Raw genomic sequence first — 17,507 nt, forward strand, 5'->3', positions numbered from 1 at the left:
TGCCGCCCGGGCATGGGGGCAGGGGTCCAACCGGGCGGCCTGGGGAGGGCTCGGTGCGCCCGGAGAGGGCGGGAGGAAGGCAGAAATCAGCCGAAGGGGTGTGCGAGGGGACAAAAGCGGTGGCAGGCCTTGGCAGGTGGTGCTTGGCTCTGAATTTTTACGCCGGTAGGGATGGGCAGTGCGAGATATGTAGGCTCTTTTAAGGAAACTAGGCTGTAATGTATTTTTTTGATGGAAGTATTGGCGTCTGTTCATACAGGGATGTATTGAGGAGGAGGCTCATGGGAGTGAGACACAAATTCCTCTCAGCCCCCTAAATATAAAGGCTGGTCTTCCTTCAATACCAGCTTAATTCTGTTTTTATTTTTTTTAAATTTGGCTGCAATTTTATTTATTGTTTTTTTACAGTTGATAGGATCTATCTGATAGTTGTGGGAGACCTTAAAGGTTTAATCTTTGATGGAAATTGTTAAGACTATCTGTAGCATGTGTAGTTTTGTAAATCTTGGTTATCTCAATGCTTGCTTTCTTGTCAGTGTACCTGTGATCATCTTTTTTTGCTCATATATGCAGATTTTACTTTTACATAGGAAAAAAAAACAGCTTTGCAGCTGTTGTTAATGATAGGAAAAAGAGAAACTTGAGTTTTCTAATGTATAATTTGTTTCCCAGAATATAGTGATACAGAATTAGTTGTGGTGTTGTTTTCCCTTCATGGTCTTGGGAGTACACAGAAGAGTAATGTTACTATTCTTTGCAGCTTAGTTAACATGAAGATGGAGGACTATGAGATATTCTGCAAGAAGCATCTTTCCAGAATCCAAGAAGAGGCAATAAAAAGAGAAACCTCTTTCAATGTTCAGCAGAAAAATGCCTCCCTCATTCAATTCCATGGAGTTCCTGTGCTTTCCCCTCTGGTAAGGCGCTTTTTTTTTTTTCTTTTTTTCTTTCCTTCCCTGGTGTGCTTACTGTGCTATTGGCACTGGCTTTGATGTCCACATGCAATGATTCTACTGAAGGTACAGCTCTGTTTGAGGTATCATCTGGCCTGCTGCTTAGTGTATTCTAAGCATTCCTACCCTTAATTTTACAAAGTAAAGGGGTAAGGTGTACTTTTCTTCGTATTGACTACATCTGCTTTCATTTCTTGAAATTTGTTTTCTTCACAAGGGGAGTAAAAATGTTTGTGGTATTAAATAGATGAATGTTATTGCTGGGCTTAACTTTATGTAGAATCTTATTGACATTCAAATATTGAACATGTGAGTTTGTTTAAAAGTATAAAAAAAAGTGCAAATAGGAAATACTGAGATAGTTAAAAAGCTTTTAAGTAAATTTCTTTTTTGCGTGTGTTTGCAGCTTCCTCTAATGTATTTCACAGGCTCATCAATTACGTTAAGTCATTTTATGCTTAATGCAAACAGAGACACGCAGAAGACTTGGTAGTTTGTGCAATAATGCAGCTGACTTCCTTGTTTCAGTGATGGAAAGTATGAATGGAGAGACTCTCTAACAACAATCTCCAAAAATCGTGATACAGATACACATTGGAGACTAAATGATATATTGTAATATTTTTGATTTACAAATGGGTGGATAATTTAAGGTTTCATAGAAGAAATGCATAATTTGACTTGAGACTACTTAATTTCATAGAACTTTGTGAAAGCATTTCTTGTAGATGTAATTTTGTAGATCTAGTTTTGACTTTTATCCAAACTGCGTATTCTAAAGTAGTAACTCAGAAGATTTTCAGATTCTGATTGTTGAAAGGATCCAGAAGGCTGCTTGCATCCATTTCTGTTTTGTTGTGAAATTCACCTGTGGTTCAAGACAGCAAGCGTGAGCTAGTCTTTCGTAGAGCTTAATAATTTGAGTAGGGGTAGAAAGGTAGGTCACAGAGGGCTCTACAGGATGCCCAAACCTCCCGTCTCTGTGGAGGACTGGGAAAGACCTGTCCTGCAGTCTGAGTCCTGTGTCATTTGAAGTTGGTACAGTAGCATGTAATGTTCATGCAAATTTTTTTATAAATGACCTTTTACATTCATGTTCATTTGCGTGTGTGCCGAGAAGGCATTTTGTGCATCTTCCATTTAAAAAAAGTATAATTGGTTAAAAAGAAGCTGGCATTTAAAATGTGCACAAAGCCTCAACTTAGGTGATTGCTATTCTTCTATTGTTTTGTTCTGTTGTTTTTCTTTTAAATTATTTCTGTAATTCTGTATTGAAATTTGCATTTAGTGATATAAACAGTGTTTCTTAACTCTGTTTTGCAGCTTAGCCTTGAAAAGAAAAAGGAAATACAGCAATATAAACAGAAAGCACTGGACCTAGAGACCTGGAGACAGAATTCCCGGAAAAGAGCTTTATTGAATCGTGTTCAGGAGATTCTAGAAAATGTTCAGGTAGTGTTAGTCCAAAGCTGCCTTATAGCTTTACAGAAAACCTCTGCTTATAGACATTCTGAGAAAGTGCTGGGGTTTAAGTATTCACCAATATAAACATGAAATTAATAGCAGTTAACTCTCCAGAGCCAGCATTTGCTAGTATTTCATGCTATGTGACCTGATAATTGATTATTTAGTGATAATATCTACATTCATTGTAATGCATGGGACTTGCTTTTCACTGCTTGTTTTGGAATATGCAAGAGACAGACAATACCAGGTGACTGACTGTTGCTTTTGTAACTGTGTTTGAAACAATTAGATTGTAAAAACAAATCAACAAAACCCCTGTTGTTAGAGCAACCGGCTTGCTTTATTTGCAAGCTTATAGTTTAATCAGAAAATAATCTATATTCAACCTTACGACTACAGAATTAAAATAACCTTCGCAACAACTTGTAATTCTATTGTGCTTTATAATTTTACTGCAACTATTTTGTTTTCTTCACTGCTTCAATGATGAATTTAGTAGAGGTTTAAATTGAAAAGAATATTAAATACATCTAATCAAGCGGTATTATTTTTCTTTGAAACAGTTGTAATGCAGTCTTTAAATTAACCTCTTGCTTAAACAAGTACAGTTAACATTGAATTTGTTGAGTTACTAAGGTGGCAAACATAACTTACTAGTTTGCATTGTTTACTGGAGTGTACATGGCAACAGTCATCTGACTTAGGATTTGAAGAACAGACCAGGAACATATGTTCAATCAAAAATAAGTTAGCTTTTTTCCCAAAGGTGTCCCCTTGATAACTGAGTTGTAGTACATAGGATAACCTATAGGATAATTTTAGTGCGCAAATCCTTTTAAACAAATGCTGGCTAGAAGTAGCATGTAATTCTCGCTTAAAGAAAGTTGTTTTTCCAAGTCCTTGACAAATGAAAAGTCGTATTTCATTGTCTCTGGATTAGTAAAGAAATGAAAAAATTATCTCATAGTTCCACTATTTTCATTAGGAATTATTTTGATTTGTTCTTAGTCACCTGAAGGTTAATCTATATTTCATGCTGAAATTTTTCAATTACGTTTGTCATTTAATATAAACATGTTTCATATTTTAAGAGGAATCTTGCAAGGTAATTCGAAGCCATAAAAGTATTTGAATATATCCAAATTACCTTTTGAAGAAAAGAGCATCTTTGCATTCAGATACTTGGTATCAGTAAAAATTCTGAGTGGACCATTATTCAAATTTATATTTTAATTCCAATAATCTTTTTCTCATTGCAAAGAGCTCTGTATTTTAAGTAATTTGAAGGAAATTAGTAACAGTCGAACTGAAAATTTTTATTGGTTTTAAGGTGGTGGCATTCTTTTTTAAGTTCAGGTGAAGCTTGCGGTAATCTGAGGAGATTTTATGCAAAAGACGTGATTTTTTTTTTTTTTTTCCCAATTTTTATTTGCAGATCAGGAAGGGACCTAGCATGAGTGACGTGAATGCACAGGAGGCTGAGAATGCTTGCCCTGATTCAGATTCAAAAGCTTCAACTGACTGCACGGCTCTAGCAGATGTCCATTTGGCATGTTCTCCTGAAAGGCATGGTCCCACGGAGCTTGAAAAGACACCAGAACTTACGCCGTTAGATACTACTGGGCAGGTGACATCAAATGTGACAGAAGTAGTTAAAGCAGCAGAAGAAAATGTTTTTTCAAAGCAAAGTGAGAGTCACTTCTCAAAAGACATACCTTGTCCAAGGGCTGCGTCTCCTGACAACGTGCATAATAAGCTTGCGTCACATGCTTTGCAAAAGCAAGAGGGACTAGGAGTGCCACCGTCGCATGAGGAAGTCCAAGATCCATACGTAATGAGTCTTCAGAACCTCATGAAGAAATCTAGGGAGTACATAGAGAAAGAGCAAACCAAGCGTAGCTCAAAAAGTAATTCAAAGAGGAGTATGAGTGAAAGTCATTCAGATAAAGAAAATGATAGCGTTAAAACAACTGACTCCGTGAAAGAAAGAGCAAAGCTTACAGGCAGAAGTTGCACCGCTCTGACACTTGATAAACCCAGTCTTAATAAATCAAATACCCTTCTCCAAGGTGCCTCTACTCATACAAACAACACAAGTATGTCAGCTTTATCCAGTTTTTCTAAAGTGGACATACCTATGAGAGTTGGAACACCGCCATTGGTGGATTCGGATTCGGATGAAGAATTTAAAAAGACTTCTATGTTTGATCGTGACAGTAGCATTGTCAGGAGCCTCACAGGCTCTTACGCCAAATTGCCGAGCCCAGAGCCAAGCATGAGCCCTAAAATGCACCGAAGGCGCCCAAGACCTTTATCAATGGGACACATCGTTATAAATAACCCAGTGAATGCTTACGAGTTAAGTCCTAAAGGCAAGGGTAGAGCGATGGATTTAATCATGCAAGATATTGCTGATAAAAATAATGTATCTGAATCAGTGCCAAAGTTCATGGTGGACTTCACTATGGTTTGCCCTAGCAGAGTTCCTGGTGTCAACAGGAATTCTTCAGGCCCTTGTGATGGGTTGGGGGTTGGCAAACCAAATCGCCATTCCTTTGGGCACTTGGAAAGCAAAGGAACGTTGTCGGCTACAGTGGAAGGACAGGTAGTGATGGACAGCAGAGGGCCGTATAAAGTAGAGACCAGTACTAATATTGTAGCTCCAAAATTGAGTGAGCCATTTGCCATCAGTCAGTCTACAGTAACGCAGAAGCTCCTAGCTGTGAATGAAACCAAACCGTCTAGTTTGCTGGAAAATACTAAATGTAATTCTCCAGTAGAACTCAATAAATCTTACGATGTAGAAAACCCATCCCCACTACTAATGCAGAGCAAGAATATGCGACAGCAGATGGACACTCCAAGTGTTTCCCCAGCAAACGAGCAGTTTCTAGAAAATAGTTTTGAAAAGGTAAAACGTAGACTTGATTTGGACACCGACAACTGCCAAAAAGAAAACAATCCCTGTGTTCTAACAGTTGGAATGGAAGAACAAGAGAAGCAGTGGTTGCAAGAACAGAAATATCCTGTGGGATCAGTTTACGTTACCAAGAATGCAGCCCCTGATGGTATGGCAAAAGGTAAAAGATCTCCTGTAGTTGAGGGTTTTTCTTAAACTTACTTCTCAGTTTATGAATCTTTTAGGAAAAACCCCAATGATCATTAGTTGTTGGTGGTTCTAAATATGTATATATATCAAAAGGCTAAAATTTCATTGAGTGTAAATTATCTTTTTTTCAGTAACCTCATTATTTCTCTAATTTTTAATTAATGACAAATTCTGAAATTCAACTCACTACGTGAGCCATTTTTAACTGCTACAGAATGGTGTAATCGCTGTCTTAGGAGTCACTTGGAGTCAAAAGTCTTATAACAGCTATTTGTAACAAATACTTGATTAAGCAATTTCTGAGGAAGCATCAGCTAAAACATTGTTTATCAGTTTTGTGAATTTTGTATTTATTCTCAAGGGTATCATTTGACACCACAAATGTTAATTTCCCATTTGAATGTACAAATTTGAGTTTAGTTTTACTAAGAAAATAATGTCTTATTCCCTTAGGTCTAAATAAGACTACTAAAAGAACAGATACCGTGTGTAAATTAAAAGAAAATACTTTTTAATGGGTAGCAAATCATTATATAGGTATTTTCTTCCAATTCAAGACTGTTACATCTGTATGTGTCTCTACCAAATCAAGCTGAAGTGGCATAAATAATTTTAATTCACTCAAGCAAGTGTAGGTATACTACTCTCGGAGCTAGATTTTTTGTGTCTGTATTTTAATATAGGCTCGGTTGGTGTTACTGCTGTTCCATTTGCATGCTTATCCCACAAATATGAACATGCAAATATGTTGAAGAACTGTAATAACTGATGAGGTTCTTTGCAATACATAATGGAAACTCGATATCGAGGTTCTTTGCAATACCTAATGGAAACTTGGCATCAAAGATATGTTGTACTTTTGTACTGATGGTGGAACTTACTCCTGTTTAAAGCATGTATGTCTGTGGCAAAGATCATATATAAAATACTTAATGCTTGATTCTTTGTAATGTATCTTCTCAGAAGATATTTTAAAAACTAAAATGTTGGCCTTTGAGGAAATGAGGAAGAGACTTGAAGAACAGCATGCACAACAACTGTCAATTCTGATAGCTGAACAAGAGAGAGAACAGGAGAAATTGCAGAAGGTAAGGTAAAAAGGAAAAATTCTAAGCAAAGGTCACGTGTGTTGCATTGCAGTTTGGCAGGAAGCAGTTGGTTTTAAAATGTCTATTCTATTGCTTTGCAGAGTTAGAAAAATAGTCTTATAGTTGATTCTCTCTTTTGTAGGAACTGGAAGAGCAGGAGAGAAAGTTGAAAGGAAAGAAGGTTGCTACAGCGGAAATAGAAATTTCCAAAGTGAATATTAACAGTAGGATGGAGTTGGAGTGGAGGAAAAAAAGCGAAAGTGGCTTGCTGGAAAGTGTGCAGTCTCAGCTGGAGACAGTCCATAATACAAACGCTACCAGCATTGGTAAAACTGAGAGGGTAGAATATATGTTAAATGTTGTGATATATTTTGCTCTGCAGTGCTCGACTGGACCAGCTGCCCCACTGTATCGATAAATGCGTTGTTCCTGTCCCAGGGCACTTCTTGGTTAGGTTGTGTGGACAGCTGCTGCCTTCGGCTATTGACAGCATATGTAAAACAAATTCTGTATTGCATCTTTTGTCTAGCTGGCATTTAACCAGTTTCAGCCATCCTTTTACTGTTCCATGTACTGCATTTGTATATAATTGTTATAGGGTATATTTGAGGAAAACAAGCTAGAAGGAAACTGATTTGATCAAGGATGAGAAGGTGGATTTGTATCATGTCACAGAACGTTCATCATCATTCCATGTAGCTGCACAGCAGTGGGCCAGATGTTCTCATTTGTGTAGAAGGATTAGAAGGGCTCTGCCAAGGGGTCTGGACTGCAAGGAAGTACAGCTATAGCTGATGGAACACCTCTCACCTGTTCCAGAATATTATGAAACGTTTTGTTTTGTCTTCTGTTTAGCAAATTTTGCTAAGAAATGAATCAGAAATATTCAGATTGCTTCTTGCCTATAATTGACCTTGTAAACAAAGCTGCTACCTCTGAGCTGAGTTCTGTTTCTTGAGTGTATTAACATGCACTTATCAAACACAGATGGAAATTGGGTATTCTAACAGGCAAACAGCAAAGGAACTTCCATTTGAGAGTAAAATTGCTGAACTATATGATTATTCCTTATTCATCTTTAGGATCCATGATAGCAACATTAAACACTTTAAGACCATGTTCCTTGAGATGCTTTGTGAATAAGATTTTCTGTAGCAATTTTAACATTAGGTAAGTGATTTTTTCATGCTGTAGCATACGGACATTTTTCCTCCTAATACACAAGTATTATGATCTGCAATTTGAATAAGAATAGCTAACAGCACTGGGAGCATCTTTGTTCTTAAGCCCAAAAAGGCTTCCTGACTGCAAGCAGGTTTGAAGTTTATGTATGTGCTTGATTTTATCTGCATTTGTTGTTTTTTATGGAGTGCTGCATTTGTGTATTTGTGTATACGCACGCATAGTCATTACTTATGGACAAAGTCTGTGTGTTGAACTGTCCATTCTGCTTTGCATGCAGGTTTTGCTCATACTACGACACCTGACACCTTTGCTTCAACAAGTGAAACTTCATTCTTTCTCTGGGGACCATCAGGTAGTGGAGTTATAAAAACCTCAGTATCTAGGCCGAGTAACAGGATCAAAACTAGGTGGACTCAGGTAAGGAAAAAAAAAAGGTTTATTTATAGCTTAAAAAGCCCTCTAGTTTTTGTAAGACACTGGTAACTTTATAATAGCTGTGCAGTAATAAATCTTGCAGAAAAGTTTAGTATCCCTTCCTATATCGACTTTGATTACACAAGAGAACTGTATAGGATATTTTTCTCGTTGTTCATACATGCAAAATAATCATATAATAATATATTGCTTCTGCTGAGTTAATGTTATGGTGGGTGCTTCTGGCCTAGCCATCAACAGCTTGTTTGTTACTTGAAAACCTATGTCACATGATTGAGGTTCTTTGCAAAATAATTCATAATTCTTGCTTTTTTATCGAATGTTTAGAAGATGCTTCTTTTCTTTTAAGGTTTTCAGTCCAGAGATACAAATGAAGTTCAATAAGATCACTGCTGTGGCAAAGGGGTTTCTCACTCGTAGACTCCTGCAGACAGAAAAACTGAAACATCTTAAGCAAACTGTAAAAGTAAGATCAGCATTTTTATTATGCAGCTTCTCCTGTTTGTTTTTGCTCATATCTTCAATTGACAGGTGAAACGATGCATTTTCTGCTTTCAGAAGAATTTGGGAATGTCTGTCAGGTGAACATGTCTGAGTGTTGCATTGCTTAATGTCATAAGGTCCAAGTCAAACAAAGGCTGTACATCCTATGAGTACAGTTTGTAATCATTCCTTTGTTGTGAAGGATTATGCTTGGAGCTTAATCTTATTTTCCCATCTTCCCCAGGATACTATGGAGTTCATAAAAAATTTTCAGTCTGAAGGCCCATTAAAAAGAGGAAGTGTTTCAGCACAAGATGCATCCCTTCATGAAAGAGTAATGGCTCAGGTGACACGATTTAAACCTTTTTTTTTTTTTCTTCTTTCCTAGCTATTCTGCTTTTGTAATATAAATACCTAAAACCTTCACAGTGACTTTGTTTAAAGTAAAAAGTTTAAACTATGGCTGTGAAGAGAAGATTCCATTTTTGTGCTGACACATTAGAAGAGATTTCAAAATTATCTTTTCAAGTGTTTTCAAGTGTTAGATTGAAAGTGAGAAGAGCTTGATGATCAAAACCATGGGAATGTTAACTTGACTGAATATTTTATTAAAACTTTGATTATTCTTTCTAGCTGCGAGCTGCTCTGTATGACATCCATGACATCTTTTTTACGATGGAGGCATCAGAAAGAATGAATATTCTGCGTCATGATCGTGAAGTTCGTAAAGAGAAGATGCTCAGGCAAATGGTGTGTTAGAGTCAAGAGAATGTAAACTGTTTTAAGACTTTAAGTAGTGAATCATTTTGCTTTTAAGAGATACTTCCTCACCCAGTAAAAAGTTTTTTTTAATCTAAATTGTTGTTTAATTATGTTTCTGTAGGTAACTTTTTTCAAAGAAAAAAAGAGGTCACTGCAGTAAGATATTAATATGTTGAAACTTTTAGTGTGTAGATGTATAAAAAAGAGAATGAAAAACATGGTGAAAGTAATAACGAAAAGTTCATACTTTAACTAAGAATTCATTATGGCACACAAATATTTTTAATCTGATAATATAAGGAAGATCCTTTAATTTTAAAAAAGAAAAAAGCCCTTGAATTTAGCTGAACTTACTACTGAAAACACTGTTGGCTTTGTTTGGTTTTTGTGGGGTTGTTTTGTTTGTTTGGTTTTTGTTGTGTTTTTTTTTTTTTAAGTGGGGCAGGTCAGATGGGGTTAAGCTCAATAAGAGCAGTAACCAGTGTTATTGTCGGTTCTTTTGTTTTTTTAGGATAAAGTAAAGAGCCCAAGAGAGAGAGCGACACTTTCAACAGCTACACAGAAATCTCTGGACAGGAAAAAGTACATGAAGTATGTGCAAGTTCTCCCTTTGTGGTGGGGAGGGCGGGGTGCGAGAGGATGGGTAGGAGACACGAAAAGAAGTTTTTGGAGTAACAGCTTCTTTGCAAACTAATATCTCTCATAGGAAGAATGAATAATAAAAGTCTTCAGGTGTGTGGTGATTTACTAATATTAGTTTGCTCTTACTTTTAAGAGACTTCTTGTTTGTATGGGAGAAAAATGTTTGTTCTAAGTTGTGCGTTTGTGCTGTATTTCAGTGGTGAGCAAAATGATCCTTGTGCGCTTAGTTTATGGTCGATTTTGTAAATTGTAAAAAGTGCTCCAAGTTATGCTGTCAATCTTTCTGAAGTGCCTAGCAGTAGAGGCACTTGGTAGGGTATCTCTGGCAAGGTTTTTTGGGGGAATGGTAGCAGGCATTATCCTGCAACACAGTGGACTGAACAGTTGTGTTACACTTGCTTTTGAGTAAAAGGTGATAATCTGTAGTACTGCTCTGGCAGTATTACATGTAGATGTAGATCCTGTCGTAGGTTTTCTCTTATTGCTTCTGTTTAAGACCTAGATGATGATTTTATAATTTAAATATGTTTCAATACTTTTGTTTCTCTAGGGCTTCAGAAATGGGAATGCCAAGTAAAAAAATAATCATAAAACAAAAAACTCCTGAAAGCCGGTGAGTGAAGATTACTTGTGTTAGGATGCTTTTAAAGAACTGTCTTATAATGATAGATTCTTTGACCTGTGTTGCTGGTTTGCCATCACTCAGCTCAATTCCTGCCACTATTATGACGGACAGTAATGAAATCTGATTTAGCATGGTCTGAGAAAGGGGTTTATTAGCTCATTAGAACTTAGAAAATATTTATTTTCTTCAGAGTCAATTCTGAAATTTTATCTTCAGAATTTATTTATGGCTTTAAATTTCTCTGCTCAGGTTCAAGGTTTTTCTCTGAGATACACTGTTAGTATCTCTTAAGCTTCAATTTGACACTACTACTTTTCTTAATACCCTTTACTTTGCAATGTAATCCTTGACACGCTTATCTTTAGAAAGCTATCAGAAAAGAAGTGGCTTTCTGTTGTGAGGAAAAGTTCTTGCTTCTAGATTGTGTGATTGTTTGCTTAGATCACAGAAATTACAGTGTTCAATACTTGCTGTTCAGGAAGACAGCAGCCCTTCTCTTATGAGGCCTATCTGCACCTTTTTCTCGTATAAAAGGTCAGATACCTGGCATCCCTTAAAACAATTTTTATCCCATGCTTACCCAAAAGCTTTGAAGACGTGCTGTCTACTAATACAGTTCAATCTTCAATGACTAGTTTAAGCGATTCAGTCCTTTTTTCCTGTATGTTCTTATCAATGACTAGGAACCCAAGGCACTGCTGAGGGAGGTTTATCTGTGTGCTTTTTTGTTTCTTTGTTTTAAATAGCAGAAGTAGTAGTTCTATTCTGGAATTTTAATTCCTTCCACTTTTGTCTACATGTCGTCTGCATTACAGAACCTCTTAGCCTTTCTGAAACTTGTTATGTGAAACATGGTGCATAATTTAGTACTCCTTATGAGATTTTTTTTTTTCTTTTTAAAGAAGGGAAAAAGCACTAATAAAAGTTTGTGTTTTAACAGCGTACTTCAACCAAATCAAGGACAGAATGCCCCAGTTCATAGACTGCTTTGCAGACAAGGGTAAGGGCACACAGCATGTTTATAGCCTAAGGATGAAAGCAAATGCAAAGTGCAAGAGCAGAGTGATTTCTGAATAATATTTACATGTACTGGTGCAACTTGTGTTCCATGTAAACATAATTATTTCTTACAGTATTTTGAGAGAGTGATGAAGGTTTGTTTTACCTTATACTGCAAGAAAATATTTAGTGTTCTCATCCTCTTGTGTATTGTCTCCATTTACACTGTGTTCCAACATTTCTATTTGTAACATTCATTCCATGAAGCTTTGCTTCCACGTAATGAAATACGTATATTTTTAAATGTAGACTCTAATGCCGCAGTGTCTGAATTGAATCAGTTTTTTGAATAGAGTTTTAAAAACCTGTTCATGGGGAGATGTTCTCCTATTTAATATACCTACTTAAGCCATAATAATGTTGATAGGAGTTGTACACATACTCCAGAGGAGGCTCTGTGGGACACTGTAAAAAATGTTTTCATGCCAAACACAGTTTGATAGTGTCTTTATATTTTTGGATACAGCCTTTCAACTTTGATGCAAGTGACTTATTAACTCTTTTATATTTAATTAGAACCCCTAAGACCTCAATGAAGGGGGTTGAGCAAAATAGAAAGAAGGCCCCAGAGAGCAGAGTGTCTAACAAGGCTGTTTCAGGTGTGTAGAAAATTGGTGCTTGGATCTTATAGTAAATAAGTTACTAGTATCTAGAAAAAGTAAATGGGGGTTATATTGTTTTCCTTTTCTTGTGCACCTGCTTTGCTATGTCTTAAATCTAACCTATCTCTTTAAACAAACATGTGCTGGTAACTTAACCATCCACTTTCAAATTCTGTAAACATAGTAGATAGAATGTACTGCACAGCTCATTTGCTTTTGCTCACCAGATGCCCAGTCATAAAAAAGTCTGCTGTTGCAGAGACATTGTTTGTTTGTTATATATATATATATATATGGTTTGCCAGATATATTCACTGTAACCGTTTGACAAGCTAATAGTAGTCAAACTAGACTTGCATTAGAATCTTAATGTCATTTGATTCTTAGTTCTGTACACACGTGTAACTTGTCTTCAACACAAAGCCTATTGAAAGGACAGGAAGGACAGTCTAGTCGGCGTTCAGTCATCATACAGTCCTAAAATTATATATATTACTGTAGTCTCTTACAGAATGTTTGAGTCTTAATGACCCAGTTTTAAACGTGGAGTATTCCTGTACTTGCATACAGAGATTACTGATTGGTTACCTTTTATTAAAAAGGTTTGATAATAGTGCCAAACCTCTCAGTTTTCAGCCCGTTCAGCCATGAAGGGAATAAAACACTACAAAACATCTTATACAATTTCCATTTTTTTATTCAGATTCTAAATTTCTTAAGTGACAAACCTTAATTTATTAAAAGGTAAAGTGATTTATACGTTTTAAAACTGTTTAAGATCTTAATTACACTTTGTTCTCAAGGGAGAGTTCCACAAGTCAAGTATACAAATTGGGAATTTGGGGGCTCAATAAGGCAAATTATAATGTAGTAGGATTTCAACTGTTTTCCATAGTGATCTGAATTATCTTTATGTATTAAGTATCAAACCTTTCCTATAAGGGAAATTCTCCATTTATTACTGCCCTGGAGCAATGCAGGGAGTATCTGTGCGAGTTTTACTGCAGTGAGTACACTGTTTAAATGTGATGTTTTCCCAGAGTGTTTGGTCTTCTCATAGTACTTTGTGAAGCTAAGAGAAGTGGCTGTAGAAGGACGTATGGCAAGAAACTATGCATATACATCTGTAGCATTTCAGTTCGAAGAAGGAGGGGGGAAAAAAAAGGGAGGGCAAAATAAAAAATTAAACAATGAGATCACAGCCGAGGTTTGTTCATTTATTTTTCTGTTGCCAGTTCTCCTGGCAGTGCTGTCACCACTAAAGTGGAGCATGGCAGTTGTTCAGTTGCACTCAGTGACACTACAGAAAAATTAGCAAAGGTAGTAAATAATCTCTCTGAAATGTAAAGAAGAAAACTAAGTAAGCAATATAATTTTAGCAACCAGAGGTAGCCATTAAGGCAAGTTTTCATCTGCAAGTTTGCAAAAATGTGTCTGGTATTAACTAGTAAATGAGAGTGCTGAAGAACAGGGACAACAAAACAATTAAGACCTCTACCAGTTACAGTATTACAGAGGTTGTAAAAGAGTAGTAGTGTAAGGGCGATGTCAGGATCAAGTTCAGCGCTGATTTGAGATTTGGATGCCATCCCCAATCTCATATAGTTCATGCTTAGCTTGTAATGATCTACAGTGTTTTCTACATTTGCGTCTGGCATCAGACATCCAGTTAAGGCATTCTTCCTCACGCTTCTGCGTTGGCTGTGTGTTGCTCTGCTAAGTAAGTCCCTGAGTTTATCTTAGTCATGGCAGTTGATGTTTGGCAATGAGAAGAATCTTTTGGGATATATCTCTAAATTTCTCTTTGCCTTTCCTTATTGCTATTTGTTGAATATCTGGAAAGCTATTTAATGCTTCCTATAGTGGCCTTCTTGGAACTTAAAGCAGATGTGTCTAACCAATTGTATGCTGCCTAGTTCTGGTTGCACAATGTAACCTCATTTAGTGTTTGGACATCACACATGTTCCCATGGCGTAACACCAGTGCTTCCATATGCTCCTTTATAAATAGGTTAGACTACTCGTACTAAATGAATAGAAATGCATTCTGAAACTATTAGGTGGGGAACTCTTGGCGTGAAAGAAATAATCTGCATAATTTTGCAATAATGAAAAAGCCTTAAGCTGAATACATTTAAATAGAACATGGTTTTCTTTATATATGGTTAAAATGTGAATAGTGAAAGGCTTGGCAGTATGTTGAATAGGGTTTTTTTGTTAATATCCTTTTTTTTTTTAAATCTGGGGTTTTTTTAAGCAATAAAGTAACTTTTCAAGAGAGATCCTTGAAAGTCATCTGTACTGAGGCAACAAGTTCTGTCTGGGAAAGACCATAGACAGAGAAAATGTAATCTCAAGTCAATTTGAAAAGAAAATGTAAAAAGTCAAACAAATGCATATACTTCTCTTATTTTAGTAGAAGTTGTGCATGTCAGAAAATAAAGAGTTGTAGCAGTGGTTTAGTCTAGGCAATAGAGAGTTTTATTTATATCTGCAACTATGTCAGTCTGCTATACTCCTAACCCATAATATTGCTGTTTAATTTCTTGTCTTCATTCATCCCTGGCTCCCAATTAAATTGTGCTTATTAGAGAGGCAAAAGGGAAGCAGGCTTACTAGAATACAACTATTATATATAAATGTCACTTATGCATTCAGATTAGATGAGACATACCCTCAGAAGAAAACAATAACATACTCATCCAACTACTTTCTTCTTTTTTTTTTTTTTTTTTTTTCATTCTTCTGATGGTTGTTTTAAATTCTGTCTGCAAAGTGCTTTGTAGCTTTAATACCACTCTGATTGATTGTTGTCTTTTTCTGGCAAGAAGGCGTTTCTTTTAGGAATCAACTGGTGATCCTAAATTTAGGTTTTGTTGTTTTGTACTCCTTCAACCCACAGTTCTGTGCTAAAGAGAAAAGTACAAACTAATAAATCTGTAAAAAGTCTTATTTGTTGATTTTTTTTTTATTATTATTATTATTTTAAATAGGACAGAGATGCTCAGTCAATAGCCTCTAAGCTGTGCCAGGCAGGGCATTTAATGGGATCTGATTGCGTTAGAAAGAAGGTGGTTGAGATGAGGCAGCTGCTGCAACTAGACCTATTATTCTCCTTTGTTTCTGCCCAGTCTTGAGTAAGTGTTGTGGAAAAGAAATATGGGGCATGAAGCACATAGAGTATTTGGGTGGCAGCAGCACTTGGCCAAGCATGGTCTTTCCTGCAGGCCTGTCTAGCCTGAGCAAGGAGCATATTGCCCGTGTGAGATGGTGTGTGCTGTGAAGTGTGTTAGCATTCAGGCTAGCACTTCAGGAAGGTCTCAGGCTTGCTATGTGTGAGTAGCCGGTCAATCGTATGTCACAGGGGAGAGGCCTCGTGTAATTGCTCCCCTTGCCACTGGAAAAGGTTGGGTGATAATTGTATTCAGAAGGACTGTAACTCTTTTTAATAAAATTTGGCTTCTTCAATTCCTTAGTCTAGATTGCTAGGGTTTTTACACTTCCCTATACTGTCCTATACTGTATGTGAGATTTTTATATCACTTGGAGTGCACTTGGGGAGAGTTAAGAGGTGGTGTTAAATCAGTAATAAAGCATCATGCCTGTCAGCCTGGTGGTTCGTCCTACGAGATCACAGGTGAGCTGAAGAGAACAGCACTGGAGAGTGCTGGGCCAGCGAGAATGTCTCTTTGCATGGGGGAAACACTGTTCGGGTGTGAGGGATCCTGCTGTGGTAAGGTCTCTGTGGGCATTTCCAAAGTTGCTTTTGCACTGTGCTGAATGTAGCCCTTGGACACCTGTAAGTAACCGCTGCAACTCTGACAAAGAGTAACTGAAGGTCCTAAAAAGGACCGGCTCGTACTTCATCACATTAATTTAATTGCCTGGTAATTATTTATCTTCCATGGCTGTCTTCCGTTTCCACTGCTCTGCACCATGTGGTGTGATTTTCACTGCTTTGTGTAAATGTTTGCTCACATTGCTGGACACTCTCGATAACTGCCTGAACCTAATGAATGCTGAGTTGTGCTACTTTTTAGCAGCCTGCAGCGCTAAACCCTTATTACTGGAAGATACTTGTGCTATGCACAGTATAATATGGCTTTCTAAATATATATAAGTATATATTTGTTCCATGTGGAAAGATTTTTTTTTTATTTATTATTATTTTTATACTTGAGCAGCTTTCCTTTTATAAGGGCTCTGGCCTGATGACCTTATTCATACTGCACTTTTAATTCTGGTTGTGTGTATCGACAAATGGAAACCTACAACTGTCTCTTGGTTTATTAATGTGGCAGTTGGGGAAAAGGAAAGAGTTATCTTAAATATTTGACTTGTGTAATATTTTTTTAATTGATAGTTTGTTTTAGAGTAGTACATGGCATAGTTAAACTTAGCAGTCATTTAATCTGTCTTGGTGATGTGACAGACTTATCTTTTAAAAACTTGTGAATTGTAGTTGTAGATGTTTTAGAGTAGCAGAAAAGAAAATGGAATAGTTACTGAGGAAGGAAATACTATAAAATGTCGTTACTTTCAAACCTATAGGTAGTTTTTGTGAGGCATTTTGGGTGTAACATTATGAAAACTGTCATTTTAAAAGTAGCCACTGAATATATAATACTGCTTAAAAAAAAATTGTCCTAAACATTTTCAGCTATTTTTGTTGGATAATCCTGTTACAAAAACCAGTACTACTAATTGTAAAATGCTAATGTTTCTACTTAATTTTTAGGAGCATATGCAGGAAGAACCCAAAGAAAGAAGCCAAATGTTGTGACAACTTAAGAAGACAGCACTCGCTGGGATAAAATGGCTATTTTTTAATTATGACATTCTCAGCACTGATTCAAATATTCCATCTTCTATATGTGTATGTATATTTAGAAATGATAAACACACTTTGTCATTTCCAGACGATGATACATTAATACAATCATATTGAAGTAGTAAAGGGCTGTGAAGCTCTAATACTTGTGGAGAAATTGCATGCTAAAACTTACTATGTATTCATACTACTGTGTACACATAAGATTCATAAACTTGTTTATTTAAAGACCACCATAGGGCAACATTAAGTTAATTTGACTTTTT

The 17,507-nt window shown here is 36.5% G+C and overlaps 1 protein-coding gene across 1 annotated transcript; it reads left to right on the forward strand.

The window, feature by feature from the left end:
• Positions 1–770: 770 nt before the first annotated feature.
• Positions 771–17,239, forward strand: CCP110 (centriolar coiled coil protein 110kDa). Its single transcript, XM_009324780.1, has 14 exons — positions 771–917; positions 2,277–2,405; positions 3,856–5,500; positions 6,493–6,617; positions 6,760–6,943; positions 8,080–8,219; positions 8,587–8,703; positions 8,965–9,066; positions 9,354–9,470; positions 9,994–10,073; positions 10,675–10,737; positions 11,690–11,749; positions 12,325–12,407; positions 17,149–17,239. The coding sequence occupies exons 1-14, from the start codon at positions 771–773 to the stop codon at positions 17,199–17,201; spliced, it is 3,045 nt and encodes a 1,014-aa protein (XP_009323055.1). The 3' UTR covers positions 17,202–17,239.
• Positions 17,240–17,507: the final 268 nt, after the last annotated feature.

The sequence above is a fragment of the Pygoscelis adeliae genome, unplaced genomic scaffold, assembly GCF_000699105.1.
Source record: "Pygoscelis adeliae isolate BGI_AS28 unplaced genomic scaffold, ASM69910v1 Scaffold85, whole genome shotgun sequence".
Lineage (NCBI taxonomy): Eukaryota > Metazoa > Chordata > Aves > Sphenisciformes > Spheniscidae > Pygoscelis > Pygoscelis adeliae.

What these genes read in the sequence shown, in the direction of transcription:
- CCP110 (XM_009324780.1), top strand. Translation starts at nt 771, where the DNA reads ATGAAGATGGAGGACTATGAGATATTCTGCAAGAAGCATCTTTCCAGA. An exon ending in AGAAGATGCTCAGGCAAATG is followed by an intron (nt 9,471 to 9,993) that starts GTGTGTTAGAGT and finishes TTGTTTTTTTAG; the next exon opens with GATAAAGTAAAGAGCCCAAG. An exon ending in GTCTAACAAGGCTGTTTCAG is followed by an intron (nt 12,408 to 17,148) that starts GTGTGTAGAAAA and finishes CTTAATTTTTAG; the next exon opens with GAGCATATGCAGGAAGAACC.